The sequence below is a fragment of the Rhinolophus hipposideros genome (genome assembly GCF_964194185.1).
Source record: "Rhinolophus hipposideros genome assembly, chromosome: 7".
NCBI classification, from domain to species: Eukaryota; Metazoa; Chordata; class Mammalia; order Chiroptera; family Rhinolophidae; genus Rhinolophus; species Rhinolophus hipposideros.
In genome coordinates this window covers 38,269,413-38,288,154 of record NC_138053.1, presented here as the reverse complement: position 1 = coordinate 38,288,154, position 18,742 = coordinate 38,269,413, and the positions used below count along the sequence as shown (strand labels likewise).

At 35.5% G+C, this 18,742-nt stretch overlaps 1 protein-coding gene across 4 annotated transcripts in view; it reads right to left on the bottom strand.

Moving 5' to 3' along the window:
* ARB2A (ARB2 cotranscriptional regulator A) overlaps positions 1-18,742 on the bottom strand; it is a 388,747-nt gene that overhangs the window by 352,923 nt on the left and 17,082 nt on the right. The window contains exon 2 of one of the 4 annotated variants that reach the window (XM_081054484.1): positions 8,319-8,442. The exons of the other annotated variants lie outside the window; for them this stretch is intronic. Coding sequence (XP_080910610.1) covers positions 8,319-8,424 — 106 coding nt within the window. The 5' untranslated portion in view covers positions 8,425-8,442. The remainder of the gene's footprint in view (positions 1-8,318; positions 8,443-18,742) is intronic. 4 annotated transcript variants of the gene reach the window in all.

Below are 18,742 nucleotides of genomic sequence, written 5' to 3'. Positions count from 1 at the left end.
TCTGCTACTATAAGACACTCCAGGCCTATCTTGTGTTTCCCCTGCCCCAGCCCTAGAATCAGCCTGTCAGCAAGCATTTACTATCTTTTGGCTCATATTACAGGATGAGACAAAAATTCTCACTTTATGTCATCACTGAGTTATATTGAAACTCTGAAAAATATAAAGATAAACTTCAAATTTATGCATTTCCAAAAAGATGTATTTTTTTTAGTTTAATTTTTAAGATCTTTCTTTTCTTTTTTCTTTTTTTTAATTCTAATTCAAGTTCCCGAAGAGAAAAACCTCCTAGGATATGTAGTAAAGCAAACCAGTCCCCAAACCCCATTTTTTTTGGTTTGTTTTTTAAACAAAAGAAGTATCTCAGAAATAACATTTTATCTCTGCCTCTCACAGAGATATAACAAATCCATTTGTATGGCTCATCAAAATATGCCAGAGAAAAAAATTAGCCATCTACTTCCAGTCTCTAGTCTCTCTATAGGACACAAAGATAAGCTATCAAAAAACTTGTGAAAAAAAATCACTGTTTGGTACTCTTTAAACTGCTATATCAAATAAAACTCAGCTCACATAAAAATATAACACCTTCAATATGCGAACATTAAAAGAAGTTTGCAAATTCCCTAGTAAAATGGAAATGCCACATGATGTGCATTCTGGGATATATGCTGACAAATCTCTGATTCACTAGTAAAGCTCTGAACACCACGTAAATCTTTATAAAACAGAGTAAAATAGACGATTTTTTTAATATCAAAAATTGACTTGGAGTGGCTTGAATATTCTCACTTCTCTCCTTTCAATGAATTGGGGTTCTGGGGCAAAATTGGATCCCTTCATTTCAAAGTCATCTTCCACAGTTCACAACTTAGAAACATTTTTAATCAGACACACAGACACCATCTAATATATAAACAGATGTATTATGTCTAATAGTCATTTTCTCTTTCTATCAGCTCAGATCCTAAAATGCCATTATCTGTATATCATTTTAAAGATTTCACATCCTTTACCTCAGTTGATCATCGTGACCCTATATGATAGTACCACGTATTAGCATCTTCACTGTCTTTCAGTCAAGGAAATGAGCTCAGAGAGGGAACACAGCTTGTCTAAAATTATACCTTAACAGTAAAGTGTGATTAACAAAATAAATGTATTTCCCAATACTTAACTCAGGTCTCTTTCAAAATCACCACACTCATTCTTTGTGTCATGTCAACTCTAAAATATTCTGCCCCCTCTCTTCATTACCTTATAAAGAATAAACAATTATGAATATAGAAATATGCTTTCACTTTGCTAAAAATCTTATTTTGAATGATAAAATGAACAACCAAATAAATAGGCATTCTTCAAATTTCTATGCCAACTAGAGAACCAGGTATAAGTATTTTTCATTTAATCAGCATTGAGAAAACATGTAGAAAGGAGTTATCAGAGATTATTTTTCTGCTTTGTAAAAGGAAAGCAATACTGTGTAGCTGCATTTTACACAGAGACTGGGTGGCAAAGCCACTGAATTAAGTAAAAATCAAGTATAATAAAACATTTCCACTGAAAATCTCTTCAATCACCTATAAAATACACTACAACTGAAAACATGTAACCGAAGTATGCATCAGGTGTGACACAACTGTTCTTTCTAAAACATGTGTCTGATGTTTAAGTTATTCAACAACAAGAATTCTAAACTTCATTTAAACATATGCAATAACTGGATAAAAATACCACTTGATGTCCAAAAGAACTGAAAACAGACTCAAACAGATATTTGTACATCTGTGTTCATAGAGGCATTATTCATGATAGCCAAAAGATGGACACAACCCAAGATGAATGGTTTGGTGGTTAATTAATTTCATGTATCTCCCTGATTGGGCCACAGGGTTATCCTGAGTGTGTCTGTGATGGTGTTTCTAGATGAGATTAACATTTGAATCTGTAGACTGTAGAGCAGATTGCTTCACCCACCTCCCTAATCCCCTCCCCTATATGGATGAACCTCATCTGATCCACTGAAGGCCTGAATAGAACAAAAGTGTCTAGAAACAGAAACACCGGGAACATGTGTGGGAATGGACATTAAGAGTGTAGGAGGAGCAATCGGGTCATATTTACTGACACAGGCTCACAAAGCAGAGATTCTGTATTTAATGTTGTACCCTGGAGAGTTGGGAAGGTTTCCAACAGTTTGATTGGCTGGCTGAAATAGACCAAAAGGGGGCCCACAGTGAATGAATTTGCGTTGGTAAAATGTAGAAAAAGAGATTCAAAGGTATAGGGAGACAAGAACATTAGAGTGGATTTGTCATTGAAGACCTACTCGCACACAGTGGAAGAGTCCAAAAGACATACTGTGTCCACTATCATGAGAAATAAGGAGAACCCGCACACCCATGAAGAGCTCTGTGATGGCTCTCCTTTTTTGCTAGACCTCACAGTGCAAACTGAAGTCACTCAATTAAGAAACCCAAATGCAATGTGAGTAGTTAGATCCTGGGGTGGCAACAGCTAAATGCAGCACTCCAGGCCAAAGGCAAGGTGGGCATGGTTACCAGAACGGGCAGCAGAGTCAGAGCAGCAATCACAATAGTCCGACTCGCACAATCCTATGGCACTGGCTGATTAAGCATGGAGTTTCTAGAAGTGAGATAGGAAGCCTACTAAATTCTTACTTGATATGTATAAGCAGAAAAGTGCTAAGTCGAATGAACAGTCTCACCTGAATCATAAAAACAGAGTCACAGTCAATTCTCAGAATGAAGCTGGGGTACAGATCCAGAAACATTTTGGAGAAGGGGAGGCCGAGTCCTCATAAAGAATGACCTGGGTACACTGCCAAGAATTATACTGTTAATCTTTCTCCCATCCTTCCCCCAAAAAACCTATGGCATTTTACCAGGGTAACTGCACTGGGGAAAAAGAAATAATCAGATTTTCATGGACTTGAGGACACTGGTTCTGAAATGACACTGATTCCAGGAGACCAGAAAGGTCATTTTGGTTCATCAGTCAAAGTTAGGGGCTTATGGAAGGACAGATGTTCAGTGGAGTTTTAGCTCAGATTCATCTCACAGTGGATCCCTGAACCCACTCTATGGTTATTTCCTCAGTTCCAGGATGCTTAATCAAAATAAATATTGCAGAAGCTGGCAGAATCCCCACAGTGGTTTCCTGGACTGTGAGATGAGAGCTATTGTGGGAAAGGCCAAGTGAAAGCCCCAGAATTGCCTCTACCTAGGAAGACAGTAAACCAAAAGAAATACAGCATTCCTGGAGAGACTGCAGAGACCAATGCCACCATCAAAGAACTGCAAGATATAGGGGTTGTGATTCTCATCACATGCCCCATTCAATTCACCTATCTGGCCTGTCCAGAAGACAGATGGAATTTGGAGATTGACAGTGGATTATCATTAAGTTTAACCAGATGGTGACTTCAAATACAGCTGCTATACCAGACATAGTTTATTGCTTAAGCAAACTAAAACATACCCTGGTGCCTGGTAAGCAGCTATTGACCTGGCAAATTCCTTTTTCTCCATTGCTGTCAATAAAACCCACTAGAAGCAGTTTGCTTTCAGCTGGCAAGGCCAGCAATATACCTTCACTGTCCTACCTCAGGGATATATTGACTCTCCAGTCCTAAGTCATAATTTAGTTCACTTGATCACCTTTCCCTTCAACACAGTATCACTGTGGACCTTACATTAATGTATTATACTGATTGAATCTAGTAAACAAGAAGTAACAACTACTCTAGACATATTGGAAAGACATGTGCATATCAGAAGGTGGGAAATAAATCTGATAAAAATTTTGGGGCTTTTTACTCCTTTGTAATTTCTAGGAGTCCAATGATGTGGGTTATGTCAAGATATATCTGCTAAGATGAAGGGTAAATTGTTCCAACTGGCCTCTCCTTCAAAAAAAAAAAAAGGAGGCACAAGCCTAGAGGGTCTCTTTGGATGTTGGAGGCAGCATAGAGTGTATTACTCTGGCCCATTTGCCCAAAATGTTGCTACTTTTGAGTGGTGCCTAGAATAAGAGAAGGCTGTGCATCTGTGCTACCTGGGCAAAGAGATCCAGCACAACCAGTGATGTCAGTGGCAGATAGGGATGCTGCTGGCATCTTTAGCAGTCCTTTACAGTGAATTATAGCCAAATTAGGATTTTGGAGCAAAGCCCTGCTATCCACTGCAGATAACTACTCTCCTTTCAAGAACCCACTCTTGGGCTGCTATTAGGCCTTAATAGAGACTGAATGCTTAATCACGGGCTACCAAGTTACCATCATGATGCCCATCATGAAGTGGGTGTCATCTGACCCACCAAGTCATAATGTTGGGTGTGTACAACAGCACTCCATCATCAACTGCAAGTGATATATATGTGATCAGGACTGAGCAGGCCAAGAAGGCAAAAGTTATGTTACATGAAGAAGTGACCCAAACGCCTATGGTCTCCTCTCCTACTACACCACCTTCTATCTACAAGCATGCACCTAAGGCCTCATGGGGGGTCCCTACCATCAGGTAACAAAGGAAGAGAAAATGGGTCTCGTTTATAGATGCTTCTGCATGATATTCAGGCACCACCCAAAAGTGGACAGCTAAAGCACTACAGCCTCTTTCTCAGACATTCCTGAAGGACAGTGGTGAATGGAAATCCTCCCAGTGATCTGAACTGAAAGCAATGCACCTGGCTGTTCACTTTGCTTGGAAAGAGATACGGCCAGACATGTGATTATATGTGGATTCATGGAATCTGGCCAATGGTTTAGCTGGATGGTCAGGGACTTGGAAAGAACATGACTGGAAAATAGGTCACAAGAAAATTTGGAGAAGAGGTGTATGAATAGACCTTTCTGAATGGACAACAAATGTGAAAATATTTGTGTTCCAAGTGAATGTTCAATAAAAGGTGACCTTAATGAAGGAAGATTTAATAATCAAATGGATAGGATAACTCATTCTATGGATACTAGTCAGACTCTTCTCCCAGTCACCTGTCATAGCCAGTATTCAAAGGTCTAGAAATTGAGGTGTCTAGAAAGTGTCTAGAAACAGAAACACCAGGAACATGTGTGGGAATGGAAATTAAGAGTGTAGGAGGAGCAATCGGGTCATATTTACTGACACAGGCTTACAAAGCAGAGATTCTGTATTTAATGTTGTACCCTGGAGAGTTGGGAAGGTTTCCAACAGTTTGATTGGCTGGCTGAAATAGACCAAAAGGGCACCACTCCCACTATTACTGCTAGCAAACAAGAATGCCCATTCTCATTATCCTTACTCAACCTAGTATTTGAAGGCCTAGCCAGCGTGCGCGTGCACACACACACACACACACACACACACACACAAAAGCACATAGATTGGAAAGGAAGAAATAAAACTATCCAATTTGCAAATGACATATTAGTCTGCATAGAAAATCCTATGGAATCTACCAAAACAACTCCTGGAATTAATATGTGAATTCAGCTAAGTCACAGGATATAATATAAACACAGAAAACTTGATTTTATTTCTATAAACTATCAGTAAACACGTGATAACTGAAATTAAAAACACAACACAATTGACAATTACTCTAAAAACTTAAAACATAAGTATAAACCTAGTAAAAAGTGTATAAGACTTATGTGCTGAAAATTACAAAGTGCTGACGAACGGAACCAAAGATCTAAATAAATGAGAAACATACCATGCTCATGGACTAGAAAATTCAATATAGTAAACATGTCAATTCTCCCCACATTCAACTATAGATTTAAATATAATTCCTATCAAAATCTAAGTAATTTTTTTTGCAATCTAGACTATTTCACTCTAAAATTTATATGGAAAGGCAAAGAACCTAGAATAGCTAAACAATTTTGAAAAAGAAAAGAATCACTCTACTCAATTTTAAGACTTACTATACAGTACAGTAATCAAGAGTGTGGTATTGGGGAAGAGATAGACACAGATGCATGGAACAAAAACGAGAGCCCTGAAACAAGCCCACCTAAATATGCCCTATTTATTTATTTTATCACTTTTTAAATTATACCTCATAAATTCATTTTATTTTTAATTTTTAAAATTTTTATTAAGATCTTTGGGGTGACACTGGTTAATAAAATTATGTAGGTTTCAAGTGTACATTTTTATAATACATTATCTACATATTGCATTGTGTGTTCACCACCCAAAGTCAGTTATCCTTTCATCACTATACAGTGGTACCTCGGTTTTCGAACATAATCTGTTCCTGAAGTCCGTTTGAGTTCTGAATCATTCGAAAACCAAGGCACAGTTTTCCCATAAAAAGTAATGCAAAATGGATTAATCCATTCCAAACCTTTAAAATCAACCCCTAAAACTGCAAATTTAGCTTGAATTTTACTATCTAATCATACTATAGATCCATGAAATTTACGGCATTCGTAAACCAAAATGTTCATCAACAGAGACATTCAAAAACTGAAGTACTACTGTATATTTGACCCCCTTTTCCCTCTTCTACCCTTCCCTCCCTAGCCTTTGATAACCACTAAACTGTTGTCTGTGTTTACGAGTTTTTGTTTGTCTTGATCGTTTGTTGCTTTCAGTTTTATATACATGTGAGTAAAACCATATGGTTTTCAACTTTTTCTGTCTGACTTATTTCACCTAGCATGATAATCTCAAGATCCATCCATGTTGTCACAAATGGCAATATTTCATCTTTTATTATGGCCTAGTAATATTGCATTGTATATATGTACCACATCTTTTTCATCTATCATCTATCAAAGGTCAATTTGGTTGTTTCCATATCTTGGCCACCATGAATATGCAAAGAACATGGCGCAAAGGATAATGTGTCAGGCTCTGGATCAGATGATTCCAATTTATTTTTGATAAAGGTGAAGAAGTAATTCAAAGGTGGAAAGGGCCTTTTTCACAAATGGTGCTGGCACAATTGGACATCAGTAGGCAAAAAAAAATAATAATAAATAAAGCTTGACCTAAGTCTCACACCTTACATAAAAATTAACTCAAAATGCATCATTATTTTAAATGTAAAATCTAAAACTAAACAAAACTTTTAAAAGAAAACAGGAGAAAATCTTCATGAACTAGGGCTAGGCAAACTGTTCTCAGACATGACACCAAAAACATAATCCATAAAAGAAAAAAACTAATAAATAGGATTGTTTTTAGATGTAAAGTTTTATTCAGTTTGCCAATTTATTCTAAAATACACTTTCCTATGCATTTGCTATTTTATTTTCTAATACAGATTGTGCCAAAAAAATGTATACACAGTTTAAGAAAGGAAAAAACTGCATTAAAATTATGCTGATGGTAACCACTTTGAGCACCTCTTGTAATTGCAAAAGACAAACGTGACTTGTATTCATCTTTGGTTATCTGTATGTATAACCAATTTTAATAGCTTTTTTCCTTTCTTAAAGTGTGTATACAGGTTTTTGGCATCCTTTGTATTTCCAATTTGATTCCTTCATTAATCATTACAAGATTATCTGTACTAAGCCTTTTATTCATATTGTATGGATAAAGAAAGTTTCAGTTAACCAACTTGTTCATGGTAAATGGAAGAACCTGAATTTGAATCCAGAAAATTCTAACTTTAGACTCTAATCTGGCATATTGGCATTTCAACACTTAGAAAACCCGTAAGACATTTTTTTCAAGTGCCAGAAAAGTAACTGTGAGACCACGTACGAGTTACTTAGATAATCTGATTTTTGGCAAGTCACTGGACAGTTAGATTGAAATGTAGGATAATGAAGAAAGCTTACAGGTCCACAATGGATACTTCTCTTAGGGGTAAAATTATTTCAGCTGATTAAAAAAAAAATCTAGAACTCAAAATTCCAAAGAATGTCTAAGGCAGATTCCTTCTGAGGTGTCAACATAGAGAGCCTCTCATTAAATACCCCTAGTGCCAATGCCATAAAGAACACAGGATTAGTCAGCTCTTTATCCTGAACCTAGTATGACATTCCAGTCAACAAAAATATGGTGATGGCACTTGTGTTGACCCAAGAGACATATAGTGTTAGTTTTACCATTAAATATATGGCCTCGAATAAGAAAAGCATTACGAATTCTTACAGCTGTAAAATGACATGATTCTATGATTTATTTACTGAGTGCAGACTACATCTCAGACACTGAGAGATAGGTGCTGTGAGGATTCAAAAATCAAAAATAGATTAAGTACTACTCTCATTTTATAATTGAAATGAATGGCAGGCCACCTAAATATTCCTATACCTAACAAAAATATCCTGAAAAAGCAAATTAAGTATGTACCTTTCAGTGCTGTAGTCTTTTCTTTTTCATCTGGACCTCCCTGCTGGATTTGTGCCATGCTTATCCAAATTGGCAACAAAATTAAAGAGCTCAAGGAAATAGACATCAATCTTCAGAAGACAGTCTAGAATGAACGAAAGCAATAAATTAAGCTCTACTCAATCCTACCTACTCCATGAGAACTTCCTTCATCCTCCCAGTTCGGATTAATCTCTCTCTATCCTGATTTCCCACTGCACTTTGTTAATGACTGTATTACAGTACTTATCAAAGCCTGCCTTGCTTTATAGTTATTTATGTATTTGTCTGGGTCAGCTAACAGATTACAAGCCCCAGGATAGAGCTATCAAGTGTTTTCATCTTTATCTCTCTCATGTCACCAAACGGAATACCTTACAATACGTACAGATACCGTTTAGGATTAGGTCTTTATCATCTAATTAAAAAAAAAAAATCTCTAGGTAGATGGAAAAAATTTACATTTCTATTAAAATAAACTGTAAACACATGCCATTTTCATAGTCGAATGTCCTCTCCTGGACCATACGGTCAGAAAGAGAAAAATATATAAATACATAAAGTAGCTATAAATTATCTCTAATGTAATTCAAAATACAACATTAAGTGGGGAAAAATAACCCTTTAAATATGAAACTATGTTACATTGAATGTCTGGAAGCAATACTGTATAAATGGCATTCCAGTACACAACAATTATAAAATTATAATTTATTAAAATCTAATTTTGCACTTAAACCAGAAATAGATGGCTTTTCCCAGGATGCCCATGAACAGTTAAAAAACAAACAAGCAAAAACAAAACAAAACAAAAAAAAAACACTTCCTAAGATTTAAAAGAAAAAAATAAAACACATACAATGGAAAATATTAAACTAATGAAGTTAATCCATAACTGTGATGAAATAAAAACTGCATTCACAACAATAAATCAAGACTGAATATTCCTGTGACTGAGGAACTCAATTGATTTGCTACCCACAAAGCAAACGTAAGTTCCCATTCAGAGGTACATTTTATAATTATTTCTAAAAATTGAGGCATTTTCATAGCAGAGTATAGTAGAAAATACTTTTAAAAATTAATATTGAAAATGATATATTTAAACTATGAATGTTCCAAATGGTTCTAAATCAATGCTTTTCTTATCTCAATGCTAACTGTAGGTGGGGTGGGGTAAGAAGGAGGGCACCGGCTCAACCTCCAACTGGCCATATGTCCTTGACAGATTAACTTCTCTGTACCTCATTTCCACTTTTGTATTAATAAAATGGAAATGATAATCATGCTGCCCTGTTATAGTAAGGTTAAATGTAAAACATTTAATCCAGTGCCTGATGCATAATTAGGTGCTCAACAGGAGGTCTGACAATTAAGTTTGTGAACTTGTTGCAACGATGTTGCTAACCTTTTTTTGCTATCAGAGCAATTATTCACTATGAATTTGTATGAAATGCACAAACAGATAATCAAGTTTACTATTTGGAAGTGCTGAAAAGGCTGCATGAAAAAGTTAAATGACATGAACTTCTCGCCAACAATTCATGGCTCTTGCATCACGACAATGCACCAGCTCACACGGCACTGTCTGTGAGGGAGCTTTTAGCCAGTAAACAAATAGAACACCCTCCCTACTCACTGGATCAGACCCCCAATGACTTTTTTCTTTAACTGAAGATAAAGGAAATATTGAAAGGAAGACATTTTGATGACATTCAGGACATCAAGGGTAATATGATGACAGCCCTGATGTCCATTCCAGAAAAAGAGTTCCAAAGTTGCTTTGAAGGGCGGACCAGGCGCTGACATCGGTGCACAGCTTCTCAAGGGGAGTACTTTGAAGGTGACCATAGTGATATTCAGCAATGAGGTATGTAGCACTTTTTCTAGGATGAGTTCGCAGACTTAATTGTCTGATCTCGTATGTGGGCTTATATTTTTTAATTGTTGTAAATGGATCCCAGCTTCACCACTTAATAATAGCTCTGGGCCAGGGACAAGTCACTTAATGTCCAAAATCTTCAGTTTCCTGATAAAATGTAGCTCATATAATCGTGGTTGAAACTTTGTATATTAATATTACAGAAACTTTGTAAAACTGATCATTGTTACTATTAGCAATATTATTGCTTCTCAACAGTGTGAGGTTCCATAATAGCAATAACTAGAATATAGATTATTTTTGACTGGCAAAGCACTTTCACTTAACATGGAAATAGTTGTTATTTTTATTCTGTGAATAGGTAAATCAAAACTCTGTAGATACTACATAAATACAATGTTTCTATATTCCTTCAAGAGACATAGCCTAGTCTACAGGGCAGGCACTGTGCAAGACGCCAGGGCGCAGTGGAGAGTCAAACATCATGGTCACTGCCCAAGTGGGGGCTTCCTCCCGAGCTGTCAAATCAAATTGCCAAAGAGCCACACATAAAATATGATAATAGACTGATAATTACAACACTGTTATAGAAAAGAAATATTGGTAAGAGCTATCTATTTACATTCAGGCCTTTGTCTTATCTGTGAAGCCCCATGAGTCTGTGTACAAGTTTCACCAACAACTCCTTAGTAAACATCATCTTGTATCAGAAACTAAAGAGAAATCTTATAATGAGAGATTCTGCACAGTACTCTTTGTTAGCAAGACAACTAAACTGACTATCTACAGGGGACTTCCTGCATTTTTTTACTCTATCCTTCTGTCAATTCAGTATTTCCTCTAAATATAAACTGTTAGGTTATTTTTCATGGGGCCCTAAGTTGTCTGATTTCTAAACAAAACAATTTATATGATTATTTCATTGTGACTGCTTTAATGAAGGTGAAATTATAAAATATTTTGGCACTATAGTCATTTTCTTAGATTCATATTTTAAAGTGATGGAAATCTAATGATGTTTATAGTTAACGTATTGTATACTTGAAAGCTACTAAGAGAACAGATTTTAAAAGTTCTTAACATTCACGATAACTATGTGAGTTGATGGATATGTTAATTGACCTTATTGTGGTAATCATTTTGCAGTACATCAAATCAGCACCTTGTATACCTTAAACTTATATGATGCTATATGTAAATTATATCTCAATAAGGCTTTTTAAAAGCTCTAAACACTGCAATGTTTAATAACAAATTCCCCCTTTAGATTTTGGTCTCCGTGAGGACAGGTATCACACCTGTCCATAGCACAAAATCTGGTATACTTGGAGCTCAACTGATACTTGTCAAATGTATAAATAAATGAGTAAAACAGAGGGGGGGGGGGAAGATTCACATTTTAAAGAACCATTTTCAAGATCCACAAGATTAAATATCAATTAATAATCATATTCTTATTCTATACGAGACAACCTAAAAATACATGTTGCAATTTACTCAAATGATGATACATAAGTTAGGAGACTACTAATTACTGAGACCCTAAACCTTATAGCAGCACATACGAAGCGGGTAAGCATGAAGCAAAAGCCATTTGTCTGCTGCTCTTATTCACTGTTAGATTTTTACCTTCTCGAGTTATTTTCCATGGCTGTGGCACAGCTGGTGAAACTAAATCAGGAACGTTATAAATTCTCAATTTAGTTTTCCTAATAAGAATTCAGAGTTATAACCTGCATGACCACAGATAAACACTACTGAAAATGCAGCCAGCAAGCTGTTTGATACATTTGATATATATATTAATATGTGCACTCGACATAGTTTATTTAGTATTATCTGATGGAGGTTAGGTTATAGGGAATAAAGTGGTAGAAGGTTTTTACTGATATGAATTGGAACACAGTTGACATGTTGTATACTTCATGATAACCACTGCTGTTTAACTATGGTTTCCTAGAAATGGTTATAGTATAAACTAGATTCAAAACATCTCAGTTTGTGATTTCATTCTGTGAACTACACAAAGCAATTATCATATCTTCTTTCCTTCTATGATTCCAACTGAGAATCCACTATGTATAAATAAAGCTGTAAATAACTTGTCATGTATAATCTTTATCCAGTCAGCATTTCAAAACATGAAATAGTAGAATATTTCTTAGCTGCCCTGTTTGTTCAAAATATTGCTTGAGCACTTCTAAAATGTACAGAAAGATTCACAGAAGCCTTAGTTTTTCTATGTGTTCATTTTTATGCAGGTATTAAATGGGAACTATATATAGATGATTTTTGCAACAGAAGGCCTTTCCACATTCTACATGCAGTGATGAATGTACAAAATATATCGTAAGACAAGTAAAATTGGGCTAATTTCCTGGAACCCTTGGAGCTGGTTTGGCCCTGAACAGTCTATGTACATTAAATCAGGCTCTGGAAACCCACCTCACAATAGCCTGCTTGCAAATGAACGCACAGTACATAAACCGATACCAGAGATTTATGAGGAACCAAAAGACCCACTCAAATTAGTTAAAATGTCCATGATACTCAAAAGTTGCTGATAAGCAAAGATTAGTTTATAATAATCTTGGACAGCTTATAGTTCTGATGTGACAGTACAAAAACTGTATGTGTTGAGTGAGTGTGAGTGTGTGAGTGTGTGTGTGTGTGTGTGTGTGTGTGTAAACAGATATATGGGCATTAGGGAAGAGACTGGAGAACAAAGGCATTAGGCTAAAACAGACATGGAATATAAACGCCAGGGTAAAATTAAAATGGGCTCTTGATGCTTAGAAAATGGTGGCTTCCATAGAGAATATAATCTATGTTTAGATCATCGTTTAGCTCAGACTGAAAATACCTGTTTCCGATTCATGCCCATCTAAAATAATTCCTTAGCTTCTCAAGCAATGTGATATAGTAAGTTTGAAATGAGGAATCCATGTGTTTTGTCTCAATTCCACCACCTAGTCACTGAATTACCTTAAGAAAGTCACAACCTCTCTAACCATGTAAGGGAATAACAGCAACAAAGCACGTCCCTCTCACAGGGCAATTATGAAAATTATATGAAAGAATGTGCATAAAAACATTTGGCAAACTATAAATTCCTTTATAAATATTTGTAATCTACAGAAAATCAAAAGTAATTGGGTTCCAATTAATTTGGGCTCAAACTCAAAGAAGGATATCCTAATCAGTATAGTTTACAGGAATAAGAAACTCTTGGTGCACATCATTTCGATAAATTCTATGAACAAATAATAAAATTCCACAATAAATACCTGTTGAGCTGACTAGAATTTCTAAAACTATATTGAAGATAATCATAATGCAACTTAAATTCATTTTTTGATATAATTTGTTTGTGTTCTTTCCCAATCTTATTAAAATGTGAGTCTGGAAAAGGTTCAAGTATGTGAGTTCCACCTTAATTTATATTAAAGTTGTGTCCAAAGAAGAACACTGGTTCAACTATCTCCTAAATGCACATGTTGGCCACAGAGTTACCAAGTCCTTTCATCCCCATTATCTTATTAGGTCATCACCACAACTGGCAGGCGTAGGCAAGGTTGCCATATCTACATTGTACAGAGATGAGGCATCCCGGGCTTTGAGAAGCTAAGGAACCTGGTTAAGGTAACCAGATGCTAAGGGGTGGTTGGGATTCTAACTCGGGTCTTCTGACTCTGTTATGAGCTCCTTCTACTCAATCGATCATGCTGCTAGAGTGAAATACTCAATTTCAACTAGAAAAACAATTCCAGTTTCTTTATTCTATAGACAGTTTTCACTCTCATATACTAATTTATAGGAAGTATTACAATGTGGAGTTTGAGCAAGTCAGAGGTAGTTCACACACACACACACACACACACACAGGTCTGACAATTAAGTTTCTGACTTGTTGCAAAGACGCTGCTAACCTTTTTTTTTTTTTTTGCTATCAAACGGATTAATCACTATGAATTTGTACCAACTGGACAGTTAACCAAGTTTGCTATTTGGAAGTGCTGAAAAGGCTGCATGAAAAGTTACACGACCTGAACTTTTCACCAGCAATTCATGGCTCTTGTATCACGACAATGCACCAGCTCACATGGCAATGTCTGTGAGAAAGGTTTTAGCCAGTAAACAAACAACTCTATTGGAACACCCTCCCTCCTCACCTGATCTGGCCCTCAGTGACTTCTTTCTTTACCCAAAGAGAAAGGAAATATTGAAAGGAAGACATTTTGATGACATTTGGGACATCAAGATAATACAATGAGACCTCTGATGGCCATTCCAGAAAAGAGTTCCAAAATTGCTTGATGGGTGGACTAGGTGCTGGAGTCAGTGCATAGCTTCCCAAGGGGAGTACTTCGAAGGTGACCATAGTGATATTCAGCAATGAGGTATGTAGCACTTTTTCTAGGATGAATTTGCGAACCTAACTGTCCAACTTCGAGTGTGTGTGTGTGTGTGTGTGTGTGTGTGTGTGTGTGTACTATCAACCATAATTGTCTCGGTCTGGTTTGCTTTCAGAGTTCAGATTGATAAAAATTACTTCCCATCATTCCTCACAATACTTTGGTAAATCAAGCATCGAAAAGAAAGAGACAAAAGTTTAAAAAAAAAATGGACAAAGAATATGAATACACATTTCTCCAAAGAATACACACAAATGACCAGAAAGAAACAACCAGGTGCAAAAAAGATATTCAACATCATTAGTCACTAGGAAGATGCATACCAAAAACACAATAAGATACCACTTCATAACCTACAGCATGGCTATAAACAAGAAAGACAATAACAAATGTTGGTGAGAATGTGGGGAAACTGGAACCCTCATACATTGTTCGTGGGACTATAAACTGGTACAGACAGTTTAGAAAAGTTTAGCAGTTGCTCAAAATGTAAAACATAGATTTACCAAATGACCCAGCAATTCCACTTCCAAGCATATACACAGAGAAATAAACACCCATGTCCACAACAAAATTGTGTTCATAGAAGCAGCATTCCTAATTGCCAGAAGGTAGAAACAACTTAAATATCTATCAAGTGATGAAAGAATAAACAAAATGTAGTCTATCCATACGACAGAATATTGTTCATTAATAAAAAAGAAATGAAGTATTGATACATGCTACAACATGAATAGCCTTGAAAATATTATGCTAAGTGAAAGAAGCCAGTTACAAACAATCACTTATTAAGTAGATTAATGTTTTGGGGAGTTGGTGGGAGATGAGGGGAGGAGTAACTGTTAATGGATACATGGCTTCTTTCTGAGGTGATGATTCCAAATCATCCTACAGAGATATATTTGCATGGGATAGTAACTCTGTATTAAAGGGCTCTCTCTCGCCATCTCTTCTCTGCAGCTATAATGCTAAAGGTCCAGGCACAGTCTCAAAAGGAAGGAGGCTTGACAATCTTACTCTTTTCCTTCCATGAAATAAGTGTGATAAGTAGACTTCGGGCAGACTCACTTAAATAACTTCTCTTCAAATGTCCCCACCATCCCTCCCACCAGGGCCAGTCTGACAACCATCTAGGACTGCTCTATCTAGACATTAGGGACAAACACATTATTTCCTAGGTACAAAAGGTAATATTATATATAAAGGTTTTCTAAATCACAGTGCTCAACTCTAACTTGTTTTCTTCTGAGCACTGGGAGTTCCCTGTTGATGGTAATTTGCCTCCCTGACCTGTCGTTATCCCTCGTGCACATCGTCCCGTAAAGATCTGGTCGGAAGCACTGATTCACTCTGATCATGATTTACTTCATTTCTGGGCCACATACCACCTAATGGCACCCCGATTTTACCCAATTTCTAATGAACATTTGTGATAACTGCTTTATTATTATTATTATTATTATTATTATTATTATTGCAACTTATTCCACACATTGTACTAGCTTACTTCAAAGTGAGAAACATATCATTTGCTATAGAAAAAAACATAGAAGAAAATTTTGAGCATATAATCAAGCCATTTACTCTTAACCCCAATAAGCTATAGCAATAACATCAAAAGTTTAATGGCACAGTTAAGCTTTATGGAGACCACAATTGTACCACAAATAAGTCATTTCAGTAGCACTCATCCCCAGTGTCATCTGACAATCCATATTTAATCCATGAGTAAGGGGAAAAAATCTCTGAGCAGTCCGACTTTACTTAAACGTGTTAACAACTGGGAATGTTATCATTTAAGTGCCTTCAGAAAAGATTTTGTTTGTTTTTGTTTGTTTTTTATTGTTTCTAGAATTTCCCAATTCTTTATGAAGAAATAGTACTTTCTAGAATTTCATGTTTGTACCCTATTTCAGCAATACCAACACACATCCTGGGACAACAGGAGCAGAACTCAGAAAGATTTTAGGAGGTTCTATATTGCTGTGATATTAAAAACATCTGATGTTAAAGAAAGGGAATTAGGAATTTGAAACTTCAAATTACCTTTTGGAACTCCCACATTAGTTACCGTGGTTATTTACTTCATTCAGAAAACAATGCACACAATTCATATCTTGCCTACATTAAAAAAGTGTTTGAGGCAGAAAAATTCTTATTCCAAAAACAAAAAGCTTTGAACCTTCCTGGATTCTACAAAATATTTGTCCCCCCAAAAAGGACAACCATCACCTATAGCCACACTATTAATTATAAGAAATTAACTCTGTGGCACTAACGTTGTCAGCACAAGGACATTTAGTGAAATCGTAAGCCACTCACGTTATCAGACCTATGCTTAAACACACTATGCCAAATGGCTCCCATTACTATTGTCTACGTAAGCACAAGGTCATAGAATCCCTTCCTATGACCGAGACAGTCAAGAATTTTACAGCTACACTTCACTTCCAACATTAAGCAAAGTCCCCTGAGGGATCTGCCTGTTGAGAATAAATAAACTTGAAAAATATATTATAAAATATTAGACTATCTACAAATGTCATGTACTAAATTAACATAAAGGAAGAAAACCATAATAACTTCACTATCTGAAGAAAAAGTATTTGATAAAATTAGACACTCATTTTTGGAAGAGGAGTCATAGAAAACTGTGAATAAAAAGGAACATCCTTAACATGACAGAGGGGTTCAAAACAAACAAACAAAAAACAGTAAAATTACTTTTCTTGGTAACATAGTAAAAACTTCTCTTTAAAATTAGATACCAGAAAGAATTTCCATCATTACCACTTTACTATTTCCACCTTTAGTCATAGTTTTCTGGAAGTTCTAGCCAATATAAAAAGATATGGAAAAATAAAAATGTATAAGGATTAAAAATAGGAAAACAAAGTTATTATCCCCTGGTAACTATCTAAAACAACAACAGAACAAGAACAAAGAAACAAGATTTTCTAGAACCAAAAAACCAAGAAAAATCTCTACCTACATTAAGAATAAAAAGAATTTAGCAAGATGGCTAACGTGGTTTATATATAAAAATAAAGCATTTGTAAATAACAGCAATAATCAGTTATAAAGCATAGTATTTTTTTTTAAAAGACATAATTTATAATAGCAAAAAACAAAAACCTATATAGTAAGACTAACTCCAACAAAAGGTATTTTAAACCTATAAGCAGAAAACATGATAAAATGTTACTGAAAGACACCTGAAATACATGAAGAGATATACCACATTCATGGATTAAAAAATTTAATACTGTGAAGATATTGATTTTCCTCTAATTGAAAAATGGATGCAATATAATTCCACTCAAACCCAACAGAGTTTTTCAGAGAACTTGAAAAACTATTTCAAGAAGTCTATGGAAGAAGAATGGCCAAGAGAGCTAAGACACTCCCAAAGAAAAAGACTAAGATAGGAAGATCTGCCTTACCAGGTATGACAGTAATTAAGATAGTATGTCATTAGTATTGGAATAAACAAACTGATCAATACAAAAGAATGAAACTCTGAAACAGATTCACATAACAGGTTCATATGACACAGATAACAACGACATATCACTTGAAAAAGGATGGACTTTTCAATAATTGAGATAACTGGTTAACTACATAATTAAAAATATAAAATTAGATACCTATCTCACTCCATACATTGACATTACATGGTGGTAGCGGTGGGATGCATTAAGGGCAGAAATGTGAAAATCAAAACTTTAAATGTTTTAGGGGAAAATATAGGAGACTACTGTTTTGATGTTGGGGCAGGAAATACAACCATAATAAGATATTATTTTACCTTTAACAGACTACAAAAAATTAACAAGTCTGACAATAACAAAAGTTAGAAAGAATGGAGTATAACGAAGATTCTTATTCACACTGCTGATCAAAATATAAATTAGTACAACTATTAGAAAAACTGGCTTAAGGTTTCCAAGTTAAACATTCCTATAACCTTCAGCCCAATAATCTCACTTCTTGATTCACCACCTACCTCCACCAGTCTTATATATGTACATCTGGAGACAGGCATGAAAATATTAACAAAATATTTATATCATCAAAATTGCCAGTTTATTATTTACAGCTGCATAACA